The sequence below is a fragment of the Antedon mediterranea genome, chromosome 9 (genome assembly GCF_964355755.1).
Source record: "Antedon mediterranea chromosome 9, ecAntMedi1.1, whole genome shotgun sequence".
Lineage (NCBI taxonomy): Eukaryota > Metazoa > Echinodermata > Crinoidea > Comatulida > Antedonidae > Antedon > Antedon mediterranea.
The window spans coordinates 5,347,366-5,370,006 of NC_092678.1; the positions used below are offsets into that span (position 1 = coordinate 5,347,366).

The 22,641-nt window shown below is 33.0% G+C and overlaps 3 protein-coding genes across 6 annotated transcripts; 2 read left to right on the forward strand and 1 right to left on the reverse strand.

Annotated features, from left to right (window-relative positions):
* Window positions 1-2,784: 2,784 nt before the first annotated feature.
* Window positions 2,785-8,856, reverse strand: LOC140058508 (ER membrane protein complex subunit 3-like). The gene is made up of 7 exons (XM_072104145.1): window positions 8,664-8,856; window positions 6,050-6,107; window positions 5,675-5,771; window positions 5,045-5,149; window positions 4,427-4,588; window positions 4,201-4,286; window positions 2,785-3,700 (listed from the first exon to the last, which is right to left on the reverse strand). The coding sequence occupies exons 1-7, from the start codon at window positions 8,810-8,812 to the stop codon at window positions 3,584-3,586; spliced, it is 774 nt and encodes a 257-aa protein (XP_071960246.1). The 5' UTR covers window positions 8,813-8,856; the 3' UTR covers window positions 2,785-3,583.
* Window positions 8,857-10,396: 1,540 nt separating this feature from the next.
* Window positions 10,397-17,935, forward strand: LOC140059169 (uncharacterized). Of its 3 annotated transcripts, none has more exons than XM_072105021.1 (7): window positions 10,397-10,499; window positions 11,382-11,904; window positions 12,225-12,503; window positions 12,607-12,660; window positions 12,954-13,017; window positions 13,519-13,571; window positions 16,695-17,935. In XM_072105021.1, the coding sequence occupies exons 1-7, from the start codon at window positions 10,488-10,490 to the stop codon at window positions 17,033-17,035; spliced, it is 1,326 nt and encodes a 441-aa protein (XP_071961122.1). In that variant the 5' UTR covers window positions 10,397-10,487; the 3' UTR covers window positions 17,036-17,935. The 3 variants fall into 3 exon arrangements, with proteins under 3 accessions (XP_071961122.1, XP_071961124.1, XP_071961123.1); XM_072105023.1 differs by having other exon boundaries at window positions 12,954-12,997; window positions 16,695-16,806; XM_072105022.1 differs by lacking the exons at window positions 13,519-13,571; window positions 16,695-17,935 and adding an exon at window positions 13,384-13,479 and having other exon boundaries at window positions 12,954-12,997.
* Window positions 17,936-18,912: 977 nt separating this feature from the next.
* Window positions 18,913-22,492, forward strand: LOC140059421 (uncharacterized). Of its 2 annotated transcripts, XM_072105325.1 has the most exons (6): window positions 18,913-18,966; window positions 19,537-20,058; window positions 20,509-20,622; window positions 21,259-21,302; window positions 21,800-21,846; window positions 22,011-22,492. In XM_072105325.1, exons 2-5 carry the CDS (start codon window positions 19,899-19,901, stop codon window positions 21,806-21,808), a joined length of 327 nt encoding a protein of 108 aa, XP_071961426.1. In that variant the 5' UTR covers window positions 18,913-18,966; window positions 19,537-19,898; the 3' UTR covers window positions 21,809-21,846; window positions 22,011-22,492. The 2 variants fall into 2 exon arrangements, with proteins under 2 accessions (XP_071961426.1, XP_071961425.1); XM_072105324.1 differs by lacking the exons at window positions 21,800-21,846; window positions 22,011-22,492 and having other exon boundaries at window positions 21,259-21,795.
* Window positions 22,493-22,641: the final 149 nt, after the last annotated feature.

Sequence of the window (22,641 nt, forward strand, 5' to 3'; positions counted from 1 at the left end):
GGGGCGAATATAAATTAAAATTCAAACTAGAACACTGAGCTTTGTAGGATAGGTTTGAACCGAAATCTATCATATCAAAGTAAGACTGATATTCGTCAGGAAAACGAACAGTTTACGCATGCGTAGCAGGAATAGCTGAACGCATGCGTATAAGTTAATTTGTCTCGATGTGTCACTGTCATTTAAAGCGTCGTAGTGCAGGAGAAAATCATTTAAATATCAATGCTCATACTTGCCGTTGGCCACAATTATTTTAGCGAGTGTTTGAGAGCCAAATATAATAAGAATAGTAATAATGATCATCACCTTCGCGATTATTTAAAGTACGTGTTTGACAGGCTATTGATACGTACATTTCAATCATTCCATTCACGGAGAATCAAAAAACAATGTACAAGATACTTTACGGGTTTATCATTCACAACATGACATACAATTTTACAAATTACTGTGTATATTTTCACAGGTGAGTGACACGCATGGCAAATTAGAGAACTTGATAAAATGAATGGATTGTAAATAATTTGATGAGAAAGCAAGTGTCATGCACTGACGACAAGATCTAATAAGATCGAAACAGTACTGTCTGCAGATTGGATATATATATATATTACAGTATTATTTTTTCACGTTGCACTACGCGCTTTTAGAGTAGTTGAAATTGGGACCTTCTGAAACAAGTTGTTGAATGTATCACTTAATAACCAATCATAAGCGATGGACAATTCGAATTGTCACTTATGATTGGTCAATTTACTTGCGTTGCGCGTACTATATTGCGCTGCGTACTAGTGGTGTCACGATAATGAGATCACTTTCATAAATTACTAATGTATCGATAGTTGTTTTTTGTATTGATATACACGTTAATTTGTACATTCTATCGCGCGTATCATACTTGGGGTCGGGGAGGGGAGGGGTTATCAGAGACGAGACATCAATAGAAATATTCTCGTATTACACCTTCAGGATACAGGGCAGCTTAAACACATCAGGGCATTAGGAAGGTAAAATCCACCTGCGAAATGAGCAAGTTGCAATTAATCAACACAGCCTAGACGAAGCAACATCTCTCTCTGTATGTCACAATTTATAATAAACAAGACATACAACTGTCGATAATTTTCTAGTGTTGCCATCCGCTTTTATTTCCGATAATTGTCACTTTAAAGTTATTAGGATTGTCGTTCTAATTATTAGAGTAAAGATGAAATAAATCTGCGAAAGTTAGGAAAATCGCTAAACTCAAAGCTTGAATATCTGTTGCGTAATACATCCGGGACACGCTCTGGTGACGACGCATGGTGCAGGCTGGCGTATTTTTTAATATAATAATATATTGTATTTAGAAACAATTATGGCACAGACTCCCCCACTACAGATGGTATGACAGAAAGGTAATTTCTAGATTGATGGAAACTAAAAGGGTACAAAAGGACGGACAAACGGAACGTGTGTGGCGGCAGAGTGATTTTAACACATCATGTGGTCATGTATGTGGCACGTGAAAATAATGTTACGATGCACCCATGACTAACATCCACTGTGATAATGAAGCATTTGACCAACATCTGAATGTCTTCTTATAATATACAAGACAACTACAAATGTCCCTGTGTCATGTAATTTATACTGTCTGGCATCTACTAATCATGACCTAATAAATGTATTCATTAATAAACCTTTATCTCACAATCATTAAAAACGTTCTTGCAATTGTGTCGGGTGCAACTCTTTGTCTGTCTTAGACCAAATGAATTTATATTACTTGCGTTTCTCTTGTATACGGTTATTGAAATTGATTTTGACCAATGAGCAATCGTGTTGAAGACGCGCCACGCGCGAATAAACTGCTATTGCGTCTAACATTCTGCGCATGCTTAAGTGTTTTTTGGGGTACGCAGTGACTTTTTGACTCGCGATAACTGCGCACCAGTCGAGTGGCGTGATAACGAGCGGACGCTATATAAATATAATACGAGACGAGCATACCAGAAAATGATTTTTAAAAATTGTTTGACAGACTTTTGCGAATGATTTCTGAATGACCAGAAATCAAACAATTAATGCACTCGAAGCATGCATCCAGTATGCTGTTAATATACCTAATAAGATACAGTATGCTTATACCTGAGTTTATACTAAGATTATAGAACGAATTAAAATGGCGATTACAATGTATTATCATAAAGCTAAAATAATGTTATGCATTCTTTGTGGCAAATAACACAGAGTAGATTATACAGAGTTATGTTAGACAATGTACATACGTGTGCTTTTATTATTTTTAATGAATACACTGTATGTGTACAAAAGGCGTCTTATACGTTATCTTATTGAATCGCACGATGGGTTGCATTACAATGCGCTTGCATGCACCAGTATTTAGGAGATGCAACTGCGTATATTAAACCCTGTTTATTTCGAAATGAAGAGGCGAATTACGGAAACAATGAACACGTTACTACGAAAACACTTTCTGACGAAAAAAAAAGGAATTAAAAATCAACCAGATAATTAAGCCACAGACAACATCTTTCCGATCAAGTTATCATTTAAAATATTAATTCCTTATCGCAGTCACGTAATCAATATATCAACATAACACACCCCATCCGCATGAGGGCAGTCTGCGTCAAACTGCTATCATCATATCAGGGAAGATTCTCTCTCTTTCCTGATCATACATCATACTTACACGAAGTAAAACATTACTCTATCAAAATAAGTACTCCATTAAATATAAGGACTCATTTTTTTTTCAAAACTCAATAGACATCTTGATTAGTTAGCTGTAGAACATTTTAATAGAACATACATTATATCAGATCGATCGCTAGCCGAAATATTTATCTATCGAGGGGAAAAAACACACATAAGAAACATGTATAATATGCTCATAAAGTAAATATGTTTCTGTTGAAACTACCATTATTTAAGTGTCGCTTTGGTGTTGGATATTGTCACATCATCTTGATGATAAAAAAAAGCATACAATTCATAATAAATGTGTCAAATAAGCAAGTGATGTTTTAAATTTCTTGTTGGCGGCAATCGCTAGTATTCACTGTTGAACTCATGAAAAACATGTCATGATAATTTACGCATCATTTCACTTGTTTTCAATATTTTCCAAATTGCTTGTAAAAAACTGTGTAGTTTCACTCGGGCCTGGTTTCACTCAGACCTAGGTCCACTCAGGCTTAGGTCTACTCAGGCCTAAGTTCACTCAGGCCTGGGTCGACAGAATAAAGAAATATAACTGTACTGCAAGCAACCAGTTATAATACTGACGAACATTTCTCAAAAATAATATGCAGCAGTCTCTTCTGATGTTTGGTATAAAACTATAAACTTATGATAAATATTGGTAAATACTGTTTTTGGGGGAAAAAATCTTCAATGAAACATTCTTCAAATTATTTGAAAAGTTGTCGTTGATACTTAATCATATCAATAATAATCAATCATAATCAATATCAGCAACCTAGAAAGAAAGGACAAAACATGCTCTGATAATCTAGCAAGCACACTAGATGTTGAGCTCTTACATTGATGACGTTTGATAGCTGAGTCATCATCTTCAAATATACTTGTCTTTAACATATCCTTCTTGTAGAGGGTAACTTTGCAGCAACTCATCCTCTACGTTTTCAAGCGCCCATTTGTGATTAGCAATTTCAAGCGCCTCCCATTCAGCCTAGAAAATGTATAGATAAATATCCTAAATACATTTTACGTTTGCTGCAATTCTGCAATACTAGAACAGGGATGTCACCAGCATTTTGGAGTGCCAGTCGGCAAACTTCCACGGGGGTATACCCCGGGGGTGGCCGTTATTTTAGCGAAAACAACAAGAATTAAGAAAATAAATAACAACAAATCGTGTCAGGTCTTGGCCTAACCTTGTACCCCCGGGGAGTCGCCGTTATTATTCGCGAAAACAAAAAAACGATTACGAAATAAATAGCAACAGATCGCGTCAGGCCTAGCCTTAATGTGGACACTACTTTACTACCACTAGGCCTAGCCAAGGCTTAGATAGATGCCCCAAAATCTGAATGCCACAAAAACAGGCGCTTCCTTATTGAGGCCTAACCCCTAATCAAATACTGTAGATAAATTATTAACCTAGACCACGTATGAATTATGACGTCGTTTGATGCTGTCTGAATTGGCCTTTAATGTGTTTCTCCTTACCTTGAATGCCTTGCCCATGTCAGGGCCTGGACCCATTCCCATCGGTGACTGCATTTGTTGTTGCATCATACGGGCTTGATCGGCAGCTGCAAGAAAGATTTAATTAATCACTGTGGGCGATAATAACCACTGATGTATTTCACTATAGGCAAGTATTTAAAAATTGGGTTTTATGTGAATTACAAAATGCTTTTTAATTGTTTAAATAATTGTAGTTTTAACTTACCATTATTTTCTCCAAGTACTAATGAATACACTGATCTTAGGCCGAAGACATTGAGAAAATACCAGCTAGCCGAGCTGACCCAAGATGCATCTAGAGACGCAAGTTCAACACCTCGTTGCAACATTGGTTTAAATCGTAGAGTAAGCGGAAACGGTACTTTTGCTGTAATAAACAGACAAAGGAAACGAATAACGATTGTTGCTCATGGCACATACTAGATTGTTCCATTTTTAGTTAAAGGCAAAATGGAACTTTTAAGTTTATTGACGAGTGTCCGACTTTAATGTTGTTTGTATTAGAAGAAGAAAATAAAGAACAATTGTTGCTCATGTCAATCAAAAAAAAGAACAAAATAATTGGTTGTTCTATATTTATTTAAAGGAAATAACAATGGAACTTATCAGTGTTCAACTTTAATGTAGTTTGTAATGTCGTTAGGTGGTTTCCCGATTAATTGTACGATCAAAACGGTACTCGAGGAACATGATTTATGAAGGTCATCACCGCAATAAACTTTACTTCACCAAGTGTTTCGTAACCATACAAACCTTTAAACAATATTCTATCACTGATAAATTATAAAACATTTTTATACTGAAAATTATAAGGTTTTCGTACTGATGACAAAGCCAGAGAATGCCCAGTTGATCCAGCCTCCAATAACAATCATCGGCAGAATGTTGGTAAGGTTACCTTTCATCATGTCAGTCATCATACTAGGATCTGAAACAAAAAGGATGCAATATTAAAACAAAAATATATATATTTGTAAAATTTTATATTTACTTTACATTCAATATATTTATTAATATTTTTTTAAAATTTATTTATTTTTGAAATAAGGATGTAAGCTGGTATAGAAAAAAAATTAAAATCAGATGGATCAATGAACCAAGTTAGTTATTGGACAATAACATTTAGAGGTTGAAATGATATTTGTATATGATGTTCAGGTCTTGTGGTCCTTTAATTCAATTTAGTAACATTTCTTCAATAATGGAAGAACAAATAATACAAGAATATTAATAAACAATTAAATAACAGTAATACAATACAAAAACAAGAAAAGGTAAATTAGACAAAGGAATGCCATCATTTGAAAAAGTTTCAATCAAGCAAAAAAAAGGGATTAACGCATTTGTTTCATAGCCAGAGGCAGAACTTGACAGGGTAGTGCCCCCACAATGTAGCCAAATATACACAGACACAGGAAAAGTCCCTGTGATATTTGTGCAGCTTTCAGCTTACCTGTCATTGGGTTTTTCATCGCTGCACCTTCTCTCTTTTCAACCTTAAAGAATCCTTTTTCAGAATCATTGAAATAATACTTCCTGATTGTGAATGACTAAAACAGACAAAAACAATTATTTTATTTATTTTTATATAATTTATAATATATTCATATGTTATCTTACTATACTAGACTACAGTAATATGAGAAAAGTGGAAATGATAATTTTCAATTTCAAAGTTTTCCAAATCAAATGAGGCACATTTTCTTCAACAATGATTTGCAAAGAAACAATTTAATCTTAAAATCACATGGTTTTTGTTATATTTCACCCTAAATCAGTAACAACATTTTAAAATGTAAAAGGAAATAATTTAATACAAAAATATTACATGTTTTGGAATAAATCGTCCATTTTCTCGAAGACATCGACTTCTTATAAGAGCTTGTCTGTTAAATAACAATAAAAAAGAAATATACTATTTTAATAATATTATTACCAGTACCGTATATATCAAAAAGAAAATAGGCCATACTTATTTTTATTTTAAAATTTTTCTAGGCCCTAGGCCTAGCCTAGCTAGGAGGCTACCTCTACGGTACTAGCCGATCCCTCTAGCCTAGGCCTAAATTAACTAATTAGACCTAGCTAGGCTTGTTTGTTTCTTTATTTCCATTCACAACAAAATAAAACCATTAACATACATAAATATTCATTACAAAAATGAAAGAATGGAAAGGGGGAATCTCTGAAGCACAGCTTATAAGTAGAAACCCCCTGTTACAAAACAGTTTATAAATAGTAATATGAAAAAAAGGCACAACGGCATAGGCAAACAAAATGTAACTTTTAAGAAAGTTTCTTGTTTTTTTCTTTATCTTAAAAAGAGAAAAAGATTTCTCAGAGAGTAAGATGTAATTGTAAAAAGAAAAACCTGTTCTAATCAGAGTATTGCAAAAGTAATTTATTTTTGTATTTTATTTTAAAAGTTATAGGATTCTTAAGTAACTTAAGAGTCTCAGGTATATCACGCCAAAGTTCAACCCCTTTACTAACTAAACTTAATGATTTTTGAGTGGTTCTTTTAAATTGTGGGTAGAAATGGTGTTTTTGTCGCGTGTATTTATCGTGGACAGCTGAGCATAAATGAAATTATTTTGAACAATCACTGGGAGTAAGTTATGAAAAGCTTTATGCATTAGAGAAACGGTATATAGTTTTATTAAATTATAAAGATCAAGAGTTTTAAAAAAATTAAAAATTGGTTTACTTGGACTGGTGTATGGGACTTTCATAACAAGTCTGAGTGCCTTTTTTTGTAATATGTATAAACAATTTAAATTAGTTTTAAAGGTATTACCCCAGACTTCACAACAATATGTAAAATAAGGCAAAACTAATGAATTATATAATTTAAATAAAGCTGATGTATTTAGTAAATGTTTTACTTTATAAATAATTCCAATACTTTTAGAAATTTTGGAATGAATATATTCAATATGATACTTCCAATTTAGTTTTCCATCAATAATACTGTAACTCCTAAAAACTTTATTTTATTTACCCGTTCAATTGCAACACCACTAATAACTAAATTGGTTGGTTCATAATTGTTTTTGCGACTAAAAACAATATACTTTGTCTTACTATGATTCAACGTCAATTTATTTACCTTAAACCAAGTATCAATTTTTTTTAGCTCATCATTAATAATATTACAGATACATTGCAGGTTCTTACCAGAAAAAAGTATATTTGTATCATCAGCATAAAGCGTGTATTTCAATAGGGAAGAAGCATTACAAATGTCATTAATATATAAAAGGAATAAAGTGGGCCCCAAAATAGATCCCTGTGGGATGCCACATAAAATGTCTGCTAATTCTGAGGTGGTATCACCACGTATTGTCACAAATTGTTTTCTGTTAGAAAGATAATTTTGGATCCATTTATTGGCAATTCCACAAATACCATAAGCTTCAAGTTTTTTTATAAGGATATTGTGGTCGATGGTATCAAACGCCTTTTTTAAGTCAATAAAAATTCCGATTGTATAGTTAGACCTATCCATCTCTTTAAGTATATACTCGGAAAAGTGAAGCAATGCATGGCTAGTGGACATATTTTTCCTAAAACCAAATTGTCCTGGGGCGGATTGCTATAAAACAGTCTTAACTAATGGTCTTAACTCCCCGATTAAAGACGGCTTTATCTGATAGACGGTTTTACTAAAGCCACCCCTGTTAGACCATTGCTATAAAACAGTCTTAGATAAGACCGCGTAAAGTAACAAATTGAGGGCGTACTTTGCGCGTAGAATACCAAATAAGGTAATGTTCGTCACGCTTGTTAAATTCACAATCATAACAGTACGTACATTTCTACGCAAGAAAATCTATTCTAGGGCTATATAAGAATAAAATCACCGTTATTATTTGATTTAACACTTAAAACTCGTTCTATTGGTTGTCTTTGACGATAAATAATACGTAAAAGCAACAAAAAGAAAGGTTTAAGACTGTTTTAAGAATCCTTCGAGTAGGCTTTAATTTTAGAGACCGTTTACAGGTTAGACCGCGGTATAGCAATGGTCTATAAAATAAGACTACTTGCTACGTCACGAATTATAGCCGGCTAAGCGCTAAGACCGGTTATAGACTGCTTATAGCAATCCGCCCCTGAGTATAGAATATTAAATTTGTCAATAAATTTCAAAAGACGGTTGTTAAATAATTTTTCAAAAATTTTAGAAAATTGGGGCAGCATTATTAATAATACTTTAATTGTTTTAGGAAATGGTTATTAAAAGCCTAGATGTCTACATTTAATAGTCAGCTTCTTCTCAGTCCCCAATCTAAAAAGTGAACCTAGGCTAGGCCTCGACTAGTTTGTTGAGCGGCTGATAGCTGCTCAGCCAGTCTCGCTGGCGATCGAAATGAATGGTATTGCTAGCTAGGCCTACTAGGCTAGACCTAAGCTAGAAAACATAATTTAGATTATCCTACCCGTCGCTCACTTGCTGTAATTCAACTTTCTTCTGACTTTGAAGTAGTATGCTTACATAATGTCGTATTATTCCAACAAAAAATGTTATAAAAACGATGGGCAAAACAACCCAAACTCTAATATTTGAGTCCAAAAGTAACTCAGCCATTCGCTCTTTTCTTTTTTCAATCGACGAAAGAGAGGAGAAAACAAATAACCACACACACACGAATTTAGGTCTAAACTATAGAGTACGCTGTTTGATCTAAAGTGTGACACGCCAAATATGCATTACAGTTTTCCTTTCCTACAAACTTGTTTATCATGAACATGTATTGTAAACTCACACAAATGCAGCATCACCTACAGCGGCGCGGAAACGGGTCGGGAAGAGGGGAGGCTGGTCAGGGAGAGCAACTGATCTCCCAAAATAAGTAAGCTAAAAATGACACAAATTTCTTTGATATTCTTTTCAACATTAGTCTTAGCTCGTTTCGCAATACAAACATGCGTGTCAAAAACAGCCTTTACACGATAGGCTAATCTAGAACATTTTAATGCAAAAGTTCTCCGTTAATGTGTTATGAATGTTTTAGTAACTTGGCATCTGAAAATAATATGGTCATTATTTGGCTACGCTTTGTTCATATTGTGTCATTCATCGTGAAAAAGGCGTATTTCTAGTGGAATTATTCGCGACCCTGAACCTCTATCATATCAAAATATCCCGGCGGTCGGATCCAGTAGCGATTGCTTTGCGCTACCATTTTTGAAAGTCAAAATTAGATACAAAAACAAAAATAGACACGCCTCCGTACACTGATGATGCGCAAAGGGAGCGAAACAGAGCCAGACTGTCTGCCTCCTTAATATTATTAGTCCGCCGTATCAGAAATCCTGCTGGACCGTCACCGACTCCCTTCGGTCTCGAATTTGAGCGCCATTTCTATGACGGAGTTGCTGCATGGCCCCAACGGGAAATGTTTGTATTTATTTTTCGTGTAGGGTGTCATTTTCGGGCCAACTAGACAAGAGTCATTTTATCATGAAATGTATGTGAAAGTTAAGTACCATTTCCAACCATCTATGTGTCATTTGCCTAAAATTGCCGAGTCCGAGCCCCCATCCCCTATTTAAAGATCTAGGATATACCCCTGAACCCTCAAACACAAACTCCCCCCTCCACCCCCACCCGACTTCACCAAAGACACATTATTTTACAAACCCTAGTATCCTCTTTCTAAAATCTTAGATGAAATGTATTAAAAAGTGTAACAGACAAATAAGCGTAGTCCCTCTCCTTCACGAAATTGTAGGCCTATTTATGATAATAGCAATACGACTTTATCAAGAACGGACGCGATATCCACAATGTAAAACCCCTGAAGCAACAACAATATCGTAATGTTGTATTTATTCAAACTGGGGTCATGCGTGCTTTCTATTATATGCATAATATGCATATCAATAATATTAAACGGTTAACCAATGATCAACTACTTCCTGAAATATATAGGCCTAAAAATGAAGCGCCATTCAACGGATGGTATCCTCTTTCAGAAAATATTGTAGATTTAGCTTTAAAAAGAATATAATATAGTCTAGTGTAGAAAATATAATAATAATAATAATAAATTTTGACTCATACAGCGCATAATGTATAATCCTCAATGTGCTTACAATAATTTTTAAAAATAACAAGATATGTAGATTAAAATACAAAAATAATAATAATGGAATAATTGTGGAAATGTCGTCATACAAAACCGTTATCAATTCACCCGTAACAATTACTGATACTTTGGCAGCGATCTTGATCGGTAGATAAAGACAAACTGCACAAAATGTCGGCTTCCGTAAGTATACAGTTTTGTATTTACCATTCGGGCCTACTAATGCATTAGTTGGTGTATAGATCAATCTACACTAACATGATTTGCACATAAAGTTATCACTTTGCTAATAATGATTATATTAATACTATATATTAATCTGGGTGGGGCACGTACGTTCGATGCGCTGTATGATGAGGGTAAAAGAACGGTTTCTTTGGTCTATGGTTTATGGTGTTCTAAAAAAAATTTACTCCTATAATTGAATTCATCCTGATGATGGTACAGCATTAATCATGTTTTTTTTTCTTCCTCTTATTTACACATATAAAATATAAGATTGTAAATAAAGCATATCAAGGAAAGGGCTGAAAAGTTCAACCCCTTAACATTAAAAAATAGTTAATAAATAATAATTTAAGGGCTATTTTTCTAACAATTACTATACAGTACATAAAACATTTTTTAAACAAACTTTCTCTTCGAATATATAATTCTCTTGTAGAAATAAATAAATATATTAAGAAACAAATGTGTTTTTTTGTTAAGAAACCTTAAATCATCTGTGATATAATTTAATAGCTTTGTTCCAGAATACCTGATATAATGCTGTCCTATATTATTTCTATATTTTGGTATATATACACATTTTCTCTTTGAAAGATCATTAAAAAACAACTGCAATCCATGTTTTTCAAAACAAAATACGACTTTAAATCGATAAAATAAAGAGCAATATCGAAAAACTAATTAATTTAGTTGTTAATTTGTGTTTGGTATTTCTAGATAGGAAGATCACTAATTTATTGTTTTTATTATTCAACATCCTAATGATAAGAAATAAATACAAACGACGCTAGTGTACCGTAATTACCAAGGTATATTTCTTTTAATTCACTATTTCAGAAAGACTTTAATGACTTGCTTTATAATGTAAGCCGTAAATACGAAGGAAGCAAATTGAAGGAGCTAAGATTTCTGCTGAATGACCATTGTGATGGATCGACGTTGGCTGATAAACACGGAGGAGCATTCGATTTGTTTCGTGAACTCGAAACCAAAGGTTATATTTCAAATGATCCTACAGATGTAGAGATTTTGCTAGACACTGCGGAGGAAACCGAAACGGCTGATGCTTCAAAATTAATCAAAGCTTTTAAAACGAAGTATCCAAACATGGAGACAGGCTACGAGTATACAAAGAATAATCAAATAACACCATTTCGCAAAAAACTTCTAAAAGTTATAAAGAAAAATACAAATGGGGTACAATCTATGGCTGTCATTTACAAGCTAGGACATGTTCCGTTTGATAGTAAATGGGATTTCATTTTCAGACTTGAGAAGGATTGTAAACTGATTAACACACCAGACTCACTGAAAGAATTTGCAAAATGTTTGTCTGAAAATGCGTCAAAAATACTTCTCGGTATGTGACGTGTAAACATTATTTAATGACAAGTTAGAGAATAGTTTCAGTTTATTTATATTTACCAACATACAGTGTAATCATGATTTTTAACAATACAGTAATAACTTGTGGCAAGTAGAATTGGATACTGAAAAGACCCGGTAACCATTGTGATTACCCAATACTGAAATTAGAAAAATCATTCATTGTTATTTTGTGCAGATGATTATTGATAGGATTAATTAACCATAATATGGTGGGATTGCATTATTATTGGAATCTTTTTCAAAAAACACATTTTATGCAAGTGTATACAATATTTAAACTTATTGTTTCAGGTACATCGCAGCCAGGTACATCGCAGTCAGGTACATCGCAGTCAGGTACATCGCAGCCAGGTGCATTGCAGCCAGGTACATCGCAGCCAGGTACATCGCAGCCAGGTACATCGCAGTCAGGTACATCGCAGTCAGGTACATCGCAGCCAGGTGCATCGCAGTCAGGTACATCGCAGCCAGGTACATCGCAGTCAGGTACATCGCAGTCAGGTACATCGCAGTCAGGTACATCTACGGAATCTCCAAACACTACTAGAGACGGAGGCGCAAGTCAAGAAGGTAGAAATACACATCAATACACGTACAACTTTAATATTTATTATTTATTGGTATAAAAATTCATTTATTAATATACAATTTTTGGCTTCTACAATTGTTTCAGGTACATCTAAGGAATCTCCAAACACTACTAGAGACAGAGGCGCCAGTCAAGAAGGTAAAAATAAAAAGTGTCAATGTTTACCATATTTTACACAATAATTGCCTTTTAAAATAATTTCTTCAAACTTTCCTATTTCTGTAATTTCTTTTTTTATTTAAATAAATTAATTTAATTCAGCTTTTTCAATTTCTATAAAATAAGAAGCTTAACTATATCACAAATATCTATATAATGGTTTTTTTCTCAAAATCAACCAATCTTGCTAAAACTATTCATAGACACAGTGTAGATGATGATACCTCATAAACACTCACCATTGAAAATTAATTATTTATTCGTCATTTCAGATGAGACTGATAACCCAGGTGCTGCAACAAGTACTACACCTATGGTAATAAACGATACGGATAGGTATAATAACATAGCATAAAGCTACATAATGTGTATATGTTAATGTGTACTTCGTTAATCTTTGATTACCTTTTGAGTGCAATGTTTCGTATTTGCTATATGCGATATTTTATGTTTAACTTCAATGTTTTTATATAATAAATTGCGATAAAAAAGTATACTAAACAAGTTAATAAGGTAATCCCACACAAAACTATCAGATCTTGTATAATTCCCATGGTGTTCTAATTATGTCTACTACACATTAACACTGGCGAAGGCAAAGAAAGACGTCCCTATATATTTTTGTTAACCCCAAGAGTTTGCCCAAAAATTGATCTGCACCGTATTTTTAGTTATACTAACATGTAACTAATTTTATGACAGAATGTTGCCTGCCTGTTGTAGTCTTTTTCCATGGCCATCTGGGGATCAAAAGAAGAGTTTGAAGGTTAAACATTAGTTTTTAAACAAATTGCCAGAGTACGTGTTTAATGCTAATGGTTTTTATTTTATGAATAGGAAACCTCCATTTGAAATAAGACAACTGAACGGGATTAAAAAATTGATCGAAGGTAATTTTCAACTAACAATACACAATATAAAATATATGTAAATGTGAAACATTATATTACAAATCCAAAGGCAAATTATAGAAAATAATGACAATGCTGTGGGTATCAGTGGCTGGATCTCAATGGAGATACAAAAAACAAGGCCATATACATGGCTGAAGTCGCGTGCTCAAGTTAGTGTTTACCGACCAACCGACCGACATAGTGAGCTGTATAGTCGCGTTGCACGCGACTAAAAAAGCGAAAAGTAAAACAGCCAGAAAAGTTAGCAGAGCCCTTCATCAGTGCATTAATTATATGAATTATATGAACTAGATGGCACGCTCGCTTCGCTCGCGTACCATCTAGGGGTGCTCACAGATGGTTCTCGAATACAGTAGAATCCACGGACGGGGACTTTTTTGGGACACTAAACAAAAACGGAAGTGTCCCCCTAATTGGGGTATTCAGAAATAGAGACAACAAAACCAATACTGGATTCCATAAAGGACAATTAATTTATGTGGATTAAAGAAATTAGGGAGAAATGGAAATGTATGTACGGGAATTGGGCGGCACGTGGTGGTGGTGATGGAACCGCAGTAATAAAGTTGATTGTATTTATATATTATAAGAACCAAACTAAATAAATAGACCTAGACATTCTGCGAAATGGAAATCGGAAATTCAAGCTCCTATTCAGTGAAAAATTAAACTGTAGTCTACCTAAATATTTAGGGCAAATCATCGGTTGTGGTGTTGAAATTCCTGTAAACATTTGTGTGAACCAAACTGGGTCGAATTTCTGTCATGAGTACTGATTTGTTGGCCTGTGATTTATGACGCCTAAGGGATCTATCTAGACTTATTTTTTAGAATAATGTACGTACCTGTCAGATACAATTGTCTTGTGTCGTATAATAAATAAGTACTGTAATAGTTACTGAAGTTACTATTACAATCTCGTCAATGAAAACACGAAAATGTATATGCACTTACTTATGAAAACGTATACAGTATTATACTCAGTTATTGAAACAGTAGGTTTAAAAAAGTTTCGTTTGTCTGTAAAATGATGTAATCAAGCTGTTTACACGAGTCTTAATTTATAAGCACATCAATAATAAAATAGTTTATCTATCCTGTAATTGGCGAGATTATGGTCGCTGTTGAATGAAATAAAGCCAATCGGTATCATATTTGTACAGAAACGTTTTCGCGGCCGAAGGGTGTAATACCTAAATTCGTTGTATTATCGTCAAGAACTAACTGTAACTAAACTTACATAGAAAGTAGGGTATCATAAATTTGGCCTTAGCACTCGGGGGAGTGGCTAAGATGAAGTCCGTGGGACTACTAAATATAAATTGTAATGAACCTCGAGGGACATAAATAGGAATATTTCATGTTTCATTATCAATGTATAATAAATGGAAACTGTTTACCGATTCAAATAATAGAAATTGGTTTTTAACATTTTCCGAACCTATTGCAAGTTTATTCTCAAAGGGCCCATATATTTACCTACCGTATGTGTTAAACCAAGGGCTCATAAATTTACCTACAGTACTTGTGTTAAACCAAACTCTGGCAGACTGAGAGATTGGGATGTTCCATTCATCGCAAATCAATACATTTGTATAATCGTATATTAAATCTATCAAAATAGTATTTTTTAAAGAAAATCGGCCTGTCTTCAACATTATGATGGTGTACTCTAGCAATCTATCAAAATAGTATTTTTTAAAGAAAATCGGCCGGTCTTCAACATTATGATGGTGTACTCTAGCTGTTCAACCGGTTTTCAGCTATTAAAAACAATTATCGTAGGAGGAGATAGGAAAATGCGAAGCCTCCTCGCTATGTAACATTAGGGTTGAGGGATGGGAAAGCGGATAGGTACAAAGAGGAACAATTTTTAAATATATTCTTTATCCACTGAGTAACGAAATATTTTGTTCATGTTTTATAGGCCTATAAATAATATACCTCTAAATACAGTAGGCCTAAAACATTTGCGATTTAATACTTTGTTAAAACTGTCACTGTCATAATCGATTGAAATATTAAAGTACATGTCACGATACACCACTACGACGTTTATATTTTTGGTAATTATTAATTAATACAAACGTTGAGAAGGAACTGTCAGTATAAAGTTTATTTGTATATCTAACAGTAGAGCCTATCCACAGTCTCAGTAATAAAGTTTATATTTTTATATTACATCTAACAGTAGGAACATTCACAGTAAGAAATGTTCGATTCAAATGAAAAATAGTTAATAGGTATTTACAGTATTGTCAAAGTATTGCAAGTTTATTCTCAAAGGGCCCATATATTTACCTACCGTATGTGTTAAACCAAGGGCTCATAAATTTACCTACAGTACTTGTGTTAAACCAAACTCTGGCAGACTGAGAGATTGGGATGTTCCATTCATCGCAAATCAATACATTTGTATAATCGTATATTAAATCTATCAAAATAGTATTTTTTAAAGAAAATCGGCCTGTCTTCAACATTATGATGGTGTACTCTAGCCGTTCAACCGGTTTTCAGCTATTAAAAACAATTATCGTAGGAGGAGATAGAAAAATGCGAAGCCTCCTCGCATTTTTTTGGCGGGTATTTTTCAAGATGGACATCCATTAGACAGTGTATACCACGATCGGAAAACACCCCTATTTGGGGCAAATCGTTGAACCTAAATTCGTTTTAATCGTCAATAACTAATTATCTAACTCAATTTAATTAGTAAACAGGGTTACATCAGGCGGTTAAAATCAGTACCGAAAGTACGAACCAACTTTACATACCATCGAGTGAAAATTCTAGAAGTAAGGCGCGATTTACCGAATTTTGCCCTTACGTAAATTTATATATAGATAAAAATTACTACATATATCTATTATTCTGGAATTCTATTCTGAAGTAATACGTTTCCAATTTAAGAATCATTTTTAAATGTATTCACAATTTCAGTTTATATTCCATAAAATAGATAACAATATAAATTATTTTATGGATAGATGATCACAAAATTGAAGACCAAAGTTTGAAAAAAATATACTACGCGTTATGAACATTCACAACAACTTCATTTTGAAATACCTCGGACAAAAATCTTTCTTTTTATTTCAGATCATAAACAGTGGTTTCAACTATGTTGGTGTGGTTCAGGGATCCTGTTGATAATTACATTTGTCGTAGAATTTGTGATCATTTATCGTACTTCTTCAATAGCGGGACCTATAGTTGTTTTAACCATTTCTATACTACTATTTTTAGTTTTTATTATCTTGTCGTTCATTCTTGGTGGAGATTATGCAAAATGTATCGGTTTTATTGCAACAGTTGTAACCATAATACCAACTTGCTTTGCGTTATATTTCTTGGCGAATGAGATAGCACGTAATAATAGTAACGAAGGTATAACAACACATTTACCGTCGATGTCTAATGAAACAACTGTGGTTAAGTAACAGCCATAACATTTGTCGTAACTCAAATGTAACTAAATAAGATATAATACAAGAATAGATAGTAATTTGTAGGGATAGAAGGTCTACAGAAACAATCAATTACCGATCTTATGTAATGTAAGTCACTGGATACTGGCACACAAGTATAACATTCACCTTTGTGCACACTCTAACTATCAACAACAATGGTTGGATTGCATTATTTGTTCTTAATATCTCTTGGTAATAGTAATTGCTGTTTGTTCATGATTTCTTTTTGTGATATTTCATTATGCTTAAAGTAATTATGTTATAAAAAATGTATTTATAGTTTAGTGCGTTTTGTAGTTTTTATTTTTTATAGGCTTGTAATAAATAATATCAGCTTGCAGTGTACTTTAACTTTGACTACAATAGGCCTAAATGCTTTCTCGAATCAACTCTGTTGTAAGTAGAAGTGGGTCTATTACTTCTACAAAGGGTAATAAAATAAAAAATAATGATAAAAACCTAAAACCTGCCCCGAAACTACTAGTCCAGCGTGGGTGGATTAAAATTATACCTTTCAGCAAGAAATATTTATATTGCACTTTAAAAAAGGGATGGTATAGAAACATCTGATAGCTTGATAAAAGATGATTTTTGTATACAGTTTTGAAAATATTAAAAGATTAAGTAATATTGGACCATTAAGGAAATTCTATTCATATCGGTTATAAAATGGAATGGACCTGGTATCATATTTATGTATCCTAGTTATGAAACGAGTCAGTCTAATAATTAGACACATTGGATTACAAGATAATAAATAAGATGGCGTCTAATAAATCTTACTTTGTCCTTATTTTGTCTTCAGGATCTCTTATCAGTCTATACAAAATGGGGAAACAGAAAAAGTACTTTTCTAATTAAATTTCAAAAAGTTATATTGGCTTTTATGATAGTATGAACAACAAAATAGGCTTGGACACGATTTTACGATTTTACAATGCAGTACTGTGCATGCATTGATAACTGTCAATAATAAGGGCAAAAACAAAAACTTTAACAAATGTGAAGTAAATTCCTCAAAGACGCCATACTTGTTTTTATGGTAATAATATACTAGTCAAATATAGCCCTATTAATGTGCATAAAAAACACCAGCCATAAAGTAAAAGAGGCACAATTATAAACAGTATTGAAAAATAACTATATATTATAAAATACAATATTATTCGTTCATAAAATTAAGTACGTTATTATTATTATTATTATTATTATTATTTAAGATTATTATTCTTATTATAATCAGACAATTGAAGAGGGAATGCTCAACATCAAGTACATAAGCTGTTGCACTACGTTTCTAAAAAAAAACAAAATCTTAGATGAAAGTGTAACAGACAAATAAGCGTAGTCCCTCTCCTTCACGAAATGGTAGGCCTATTTATGATAATAGCAATACGACTTTATCAAGAACGGATCACGCGATATCCACAATGTAAAACCCCTGAAGCAACAACACTATCGTACTGTTGTATTCACAATTGTTCAAACTTGGGTAATGCGTGTCTTTCTATTATATGCATAATATGCATATCAATAACAGTAAACGGTTAACCAATGATCAACTACTTCCTGAAATATATATAGGCCTAAAAATGAAGCGCCATTCAACGGACGGTATCCTCTTTCTAGAAAATATTTTAGATTTAGGTTTAAAAAAAAAATAATATAGCCTAGTCTAGATAATATAATAATAAATAATTTGGACTTATAAAGCGCATAATGTATAATCCTCAATGTGCTACACAATAATAATGGAATAATAATAATGGATAATTGTGGAAATGTCGTCATACAAAACCGTTATCAATTCACCCGTAACAATTACTTACTTTGGTAGCGATCTAGTATGCAAATATCATTGATCGGTAGATAAAGACAAACTGCACAAAATGTCGGCTTCCGTAAGTATACAGTTTTGTTATTATTTACTATTTGGGCCTACTAATTATATTTGGTGTATAGATTAATCTACAAAACAAAAATATAAAGGTAAAGGTAAAGGTAAAGGTATTCATATTTGTCCTCAAGCTTAACTGGAAACTGAGGAAATTCGGATTAGGCCCTCACATAAATTATTCATTTGAAATTTGGGTGGGGCACGTATCTTGGGCGCGTTGGTTCCATTCTTCATTTTTTTGCTGTCGACCTCTTTCCTGTTATTTAACTTCTCCTGGTGAAAAGATCATAACAACATTGCATACTACAGATATGTCGATAATTTCTTCAAAAGAAAATAAGATTTAAATAGACAAAATAAAGAAAAACATAATTAAAAACTATTGAATTGAGTTGATTTTTGTTTTGATAGCAATGTTTTCTATACTAGGCCAATACCATTGTCAATATTGCGCGGTACTCAGATGGGAAGATCACTAAACTTATTTCCTAATTAATTATTCATGATAAGAAAATAATTCCTAAAAACGATCTCGGTGTAATTGCTAAAGTATATCTTTAATTCACTATTCCAGAACAACTTTGATGACTTGCTTTTTGATGTAAGCCGTATATACGAAGGATACAAATTGAACGAGCTAAGACTTCTACTGAATAAGCGCTGTGATGGAGCGACGTTAGCTGAAAAACGCAACGGAGCACTGAATTGGTTTCGTGAACTCGAAGCCAAAGGTTATATTTCTAAGGAACCTACAGATGTAGAAATTCTGTTGTCGTTGCTAACGAAACAGAAGTGACTGACGCCGTATCCTTAATAGACGATTATATAAAAAAACATCCAAACAAGAAGGAAAACGTTACGAAGGGCCTACCAATCACACCATTTCGGAAAAGACTTCTAAAAGCTGCAAAAGCAAACCAGAGGGATGTACAACTTATGTCTCCTGCCTACAAGAAGCTCCAAAATATAAAATTTGACAATATTTTTGATTTCATTTTTAAACTTGAGCAAGGTTGTGAACTGGAGGAGGAGAACCCAGACACAATAACAAAGTTTGCAAAATGTCTGTCAGAAAATGCTTCAAAAATACTTCTCGGTAAATATTATTTAATGACAAGTAAGAGAACAATAATACAAAAATAGAGTAATAAAAACTTATGGCATTTAGGTATGGAATTGAAATTGATATAGAGAGTTGGCATAACCAGAATGAACAACAAGTAGAATTGGATACTGAAAAGAACCGGTAGCTATATTACCCAATACTGAAATTAGAAAAATCATTTCCTTGTTATTTTGTGATAATTATAATTCATATGATTAATTCAATAGAATAACCATAATATCGTGGGATTGCATTATTATAGGAATCTTTTTAAAAAACAAGGCCAACAGCCATTAAGTCGCGTGCTAGAATGCATAGTGATACCGGACCGACAGACAGACCGACCGACCGACCGACATAGTAAACTATAGAGTCGCGTCCACGCGACTAAAAACATGCATTTGATGCAAGTGTATACAATAGTTAAACTTATTGATTCAGGTACATCGGAGCCAGCTACATCGCAGTCAGGTACATCGCAGTCGGGTACATCGCAGCCAGGTAGGCCTACGTCTACGGAATCTCCAAATACTACTAGAGACAGAGGCGTAGAAGGTAAAAATAAAAAGTGTCAAATTACCTTGAATTACCTTCAAATGTTTTACACAATAATTGCCTTTTAAAATAATTTCTTCAAACTTTCATATTGCTGTAATTTCTTTATTTACTTAAATAAATTAATTTTATTTAAAAAAATTAATTCTCTTCTCCGTCTCAGAACGTACGTGGCGGAGAAGAAGGTAACATTCGAATACTACTATAGTTTTCAGTCAATAATCCAACCTGCTCTTATCGGGTCCTTAATATTTATCAGACAATCTTTCTTTAACAAGTTCAAGCGAATTTATTTATATAAACGCTACCTGAAACAATTACCAACAATAATACATGGAATAGTTGACCATTGCTTCAATCTTATCGATAATGTGGAAAACAAGGAGATCATTTGAAAACTATGATCTTGATAATATTAAAAACGTCATTCCTATTAGGCCTACTGTAATTTTATTGTGATTTATTTAGGCCCCAATTAGTTCAATTAAATTATTCGAAATAATTAATTCAGCCTCAGAATATCTAGTGATTTCTTCAGTATTACACAATCGTCTGATTTTTTCAAAATTACTTTCTTTAAGACAGTGTATATAATTACACCCTCACCATTAAAATAAATTTCATTTGTCATTTCAGATGAGCCTGATAACGCAGCTGTTGCCACAAGTACTACACCTATGGTAATACACGATAGGTATAACTAACATAGCATTATGCTATAGTAAACAATTATTAGGGTAATCCCACACAACTAAACCGTTATATGTTACTTATGTTGCACTTATTTACAGGAGGTTATACAAATTATTATATTAATTAAATAAATCATTATTTAGGGGGAGACCTACAATACGCGCTATGGTTTGTAAAACCTAAGTTGTCCGAAAGTGAAATTACTACATAGTATTTTCATATCCAGTTGAGCCATATAATAATTTTACCATTTCCCACCCTCTAATTTTCAAAATGGATCTATACATCGTAACCAAGTGTTATACTATAGGAACTACTTTATAACATTTGCGCAATTGAATCAACATAGAATTTCGCCTTCCTGATGTACGGTCCATAGTCATTTGGTGGATCCAAAGAGTAATTGAGGTTAGCATTGAGCTTAAACAATTGTTGCCTGATTACATGGTTAATGACAATGGTTTATATTGTTTATTTCGATTAGGAACACTGAAACAAGCAGACTGAAGAGGATACAGAATTTTACAAAAAGTAATTATCAACTGACAATATTTATATTCGATCTTTAGACTGAATAACAATCAAAAATGACATTGCGTTATGAGCATGACTAATATAAACTTATATATATATATATATATTCATCATCATAAAATATATTTTTATATAAATAAATTTATTTATTTTTATTTCAGAAAATAAAAAGCTGTGTGTGTTTATTATTATATGGACACTATTGCTCCTATGTATTGGCTCGGAATTCGTAATCATTTTTTGTACTTCTTCAATAACGGGATTTTTAGTTGTTTTTATAATTTCTATAATATTACTTGCAATCTCTATTTTCTTGTCAATCTGTTTTGGAGAAAAGTTTGAAAAATGTATTACTGCAATTGCAATAATCGGGACTTCAATTCCATTTTTTGTCATACTTTATTTCTGGGCGATTGAAAAGATAGGAGATAACAGTAATGAAGATATTATAACAACACAGTTACCGTCGATGTCTAATGAAACAACTGCTTTTATTTGAAGTGGTTAAATAACATTCTTAATGTTTGTCGTAACTCAAATGTTTCGAACTAAATAAGGTACTATACAGATAGATAGCAATTTATAGAAATAGAGGGTCTACAGCAACATAAACACAACATAAACACAATATTAATGCAAGTCACTGGACATTCTATAAACTATCAACAATAATGGTTGGATTGGCTTATTTGTTCAAAAAATCTCTTGCAATAGTGATTGCTATGCTTGCTGATTATCTTTTTGTGATATGTTTATTTTGCTTAAAGTAAATAATGGTAAAATTCATTTAGT

What these genes read in the sequence shown, in the direction of transcription:
- LOC140058508 (XM_072104145.1), bottom strand. Translation starts at nt 8,812, where the DNA reads ATGGCTGAGTTACTTTTGGACTCAAATATTAGAGTTTGGGTTGTTTTG. An exon ending in GACGATTTATTCCAAAACAT is followed by an intron (nt 5,772 to 6,049) that starts GTAATATTTTTG and finishes TGTCTGTTTTAG; the next exon opens with TCATTCACAATCAGGAAGTA. An exon ending in GATGAAAAACCCAATGACAG is followed by an intron (nt 5,150 to 5,674) that starts GTAAGCTGAAAG and finishes TTTTTGTTTCAG; the next exon opens with ATCCTAGTATGATGACTGAC.
- LOC140059421 (XM_072105324.1), top strand. Translation starts at nt 19,899, where the DNA reads ATGTCTCCTGCCTACAAGAAGCTCCAAAATATAAAATTTGACAATATT. An exon ending in TGCTTCAAAAATACTTCTCG is followed by an intron (nt 20,059 to 20,508) that starts GTAAATATTATT and finishes TTATTGATTCAG; the next exon opens with GTACATCGGAGCCAGCTACA. An exon ending in TAGAGACAGAGGCGTAGAAG is followed by an intron (nt 20,623 to 21,258) that starts GTAAAAATAAAA and finishes TTGTCATTTCAG; the next exon opens with ATGAGCCTGATAACGCAGCT.
- LOC140059169 (XM_072105021.1), top strand. An exon ending in CAGAGGCGCCAGTCAAGAAG is followed by an intron (nt 12,661 to 12,953) that starts GTAAAAATAAAA and finishes TCGTCATTTCAG; the next exon opens with ATGAGACTGATAACCCAGGT. An exon ending in GATTAAAAAATTGATCGAAG is followed by an intron (nt 13,572 to 16,694) that starts GTAATTTTCAAC and finishes TTTTTATTTCAG; the next exon opens with ATCATAAACAGTGGTTTCAA.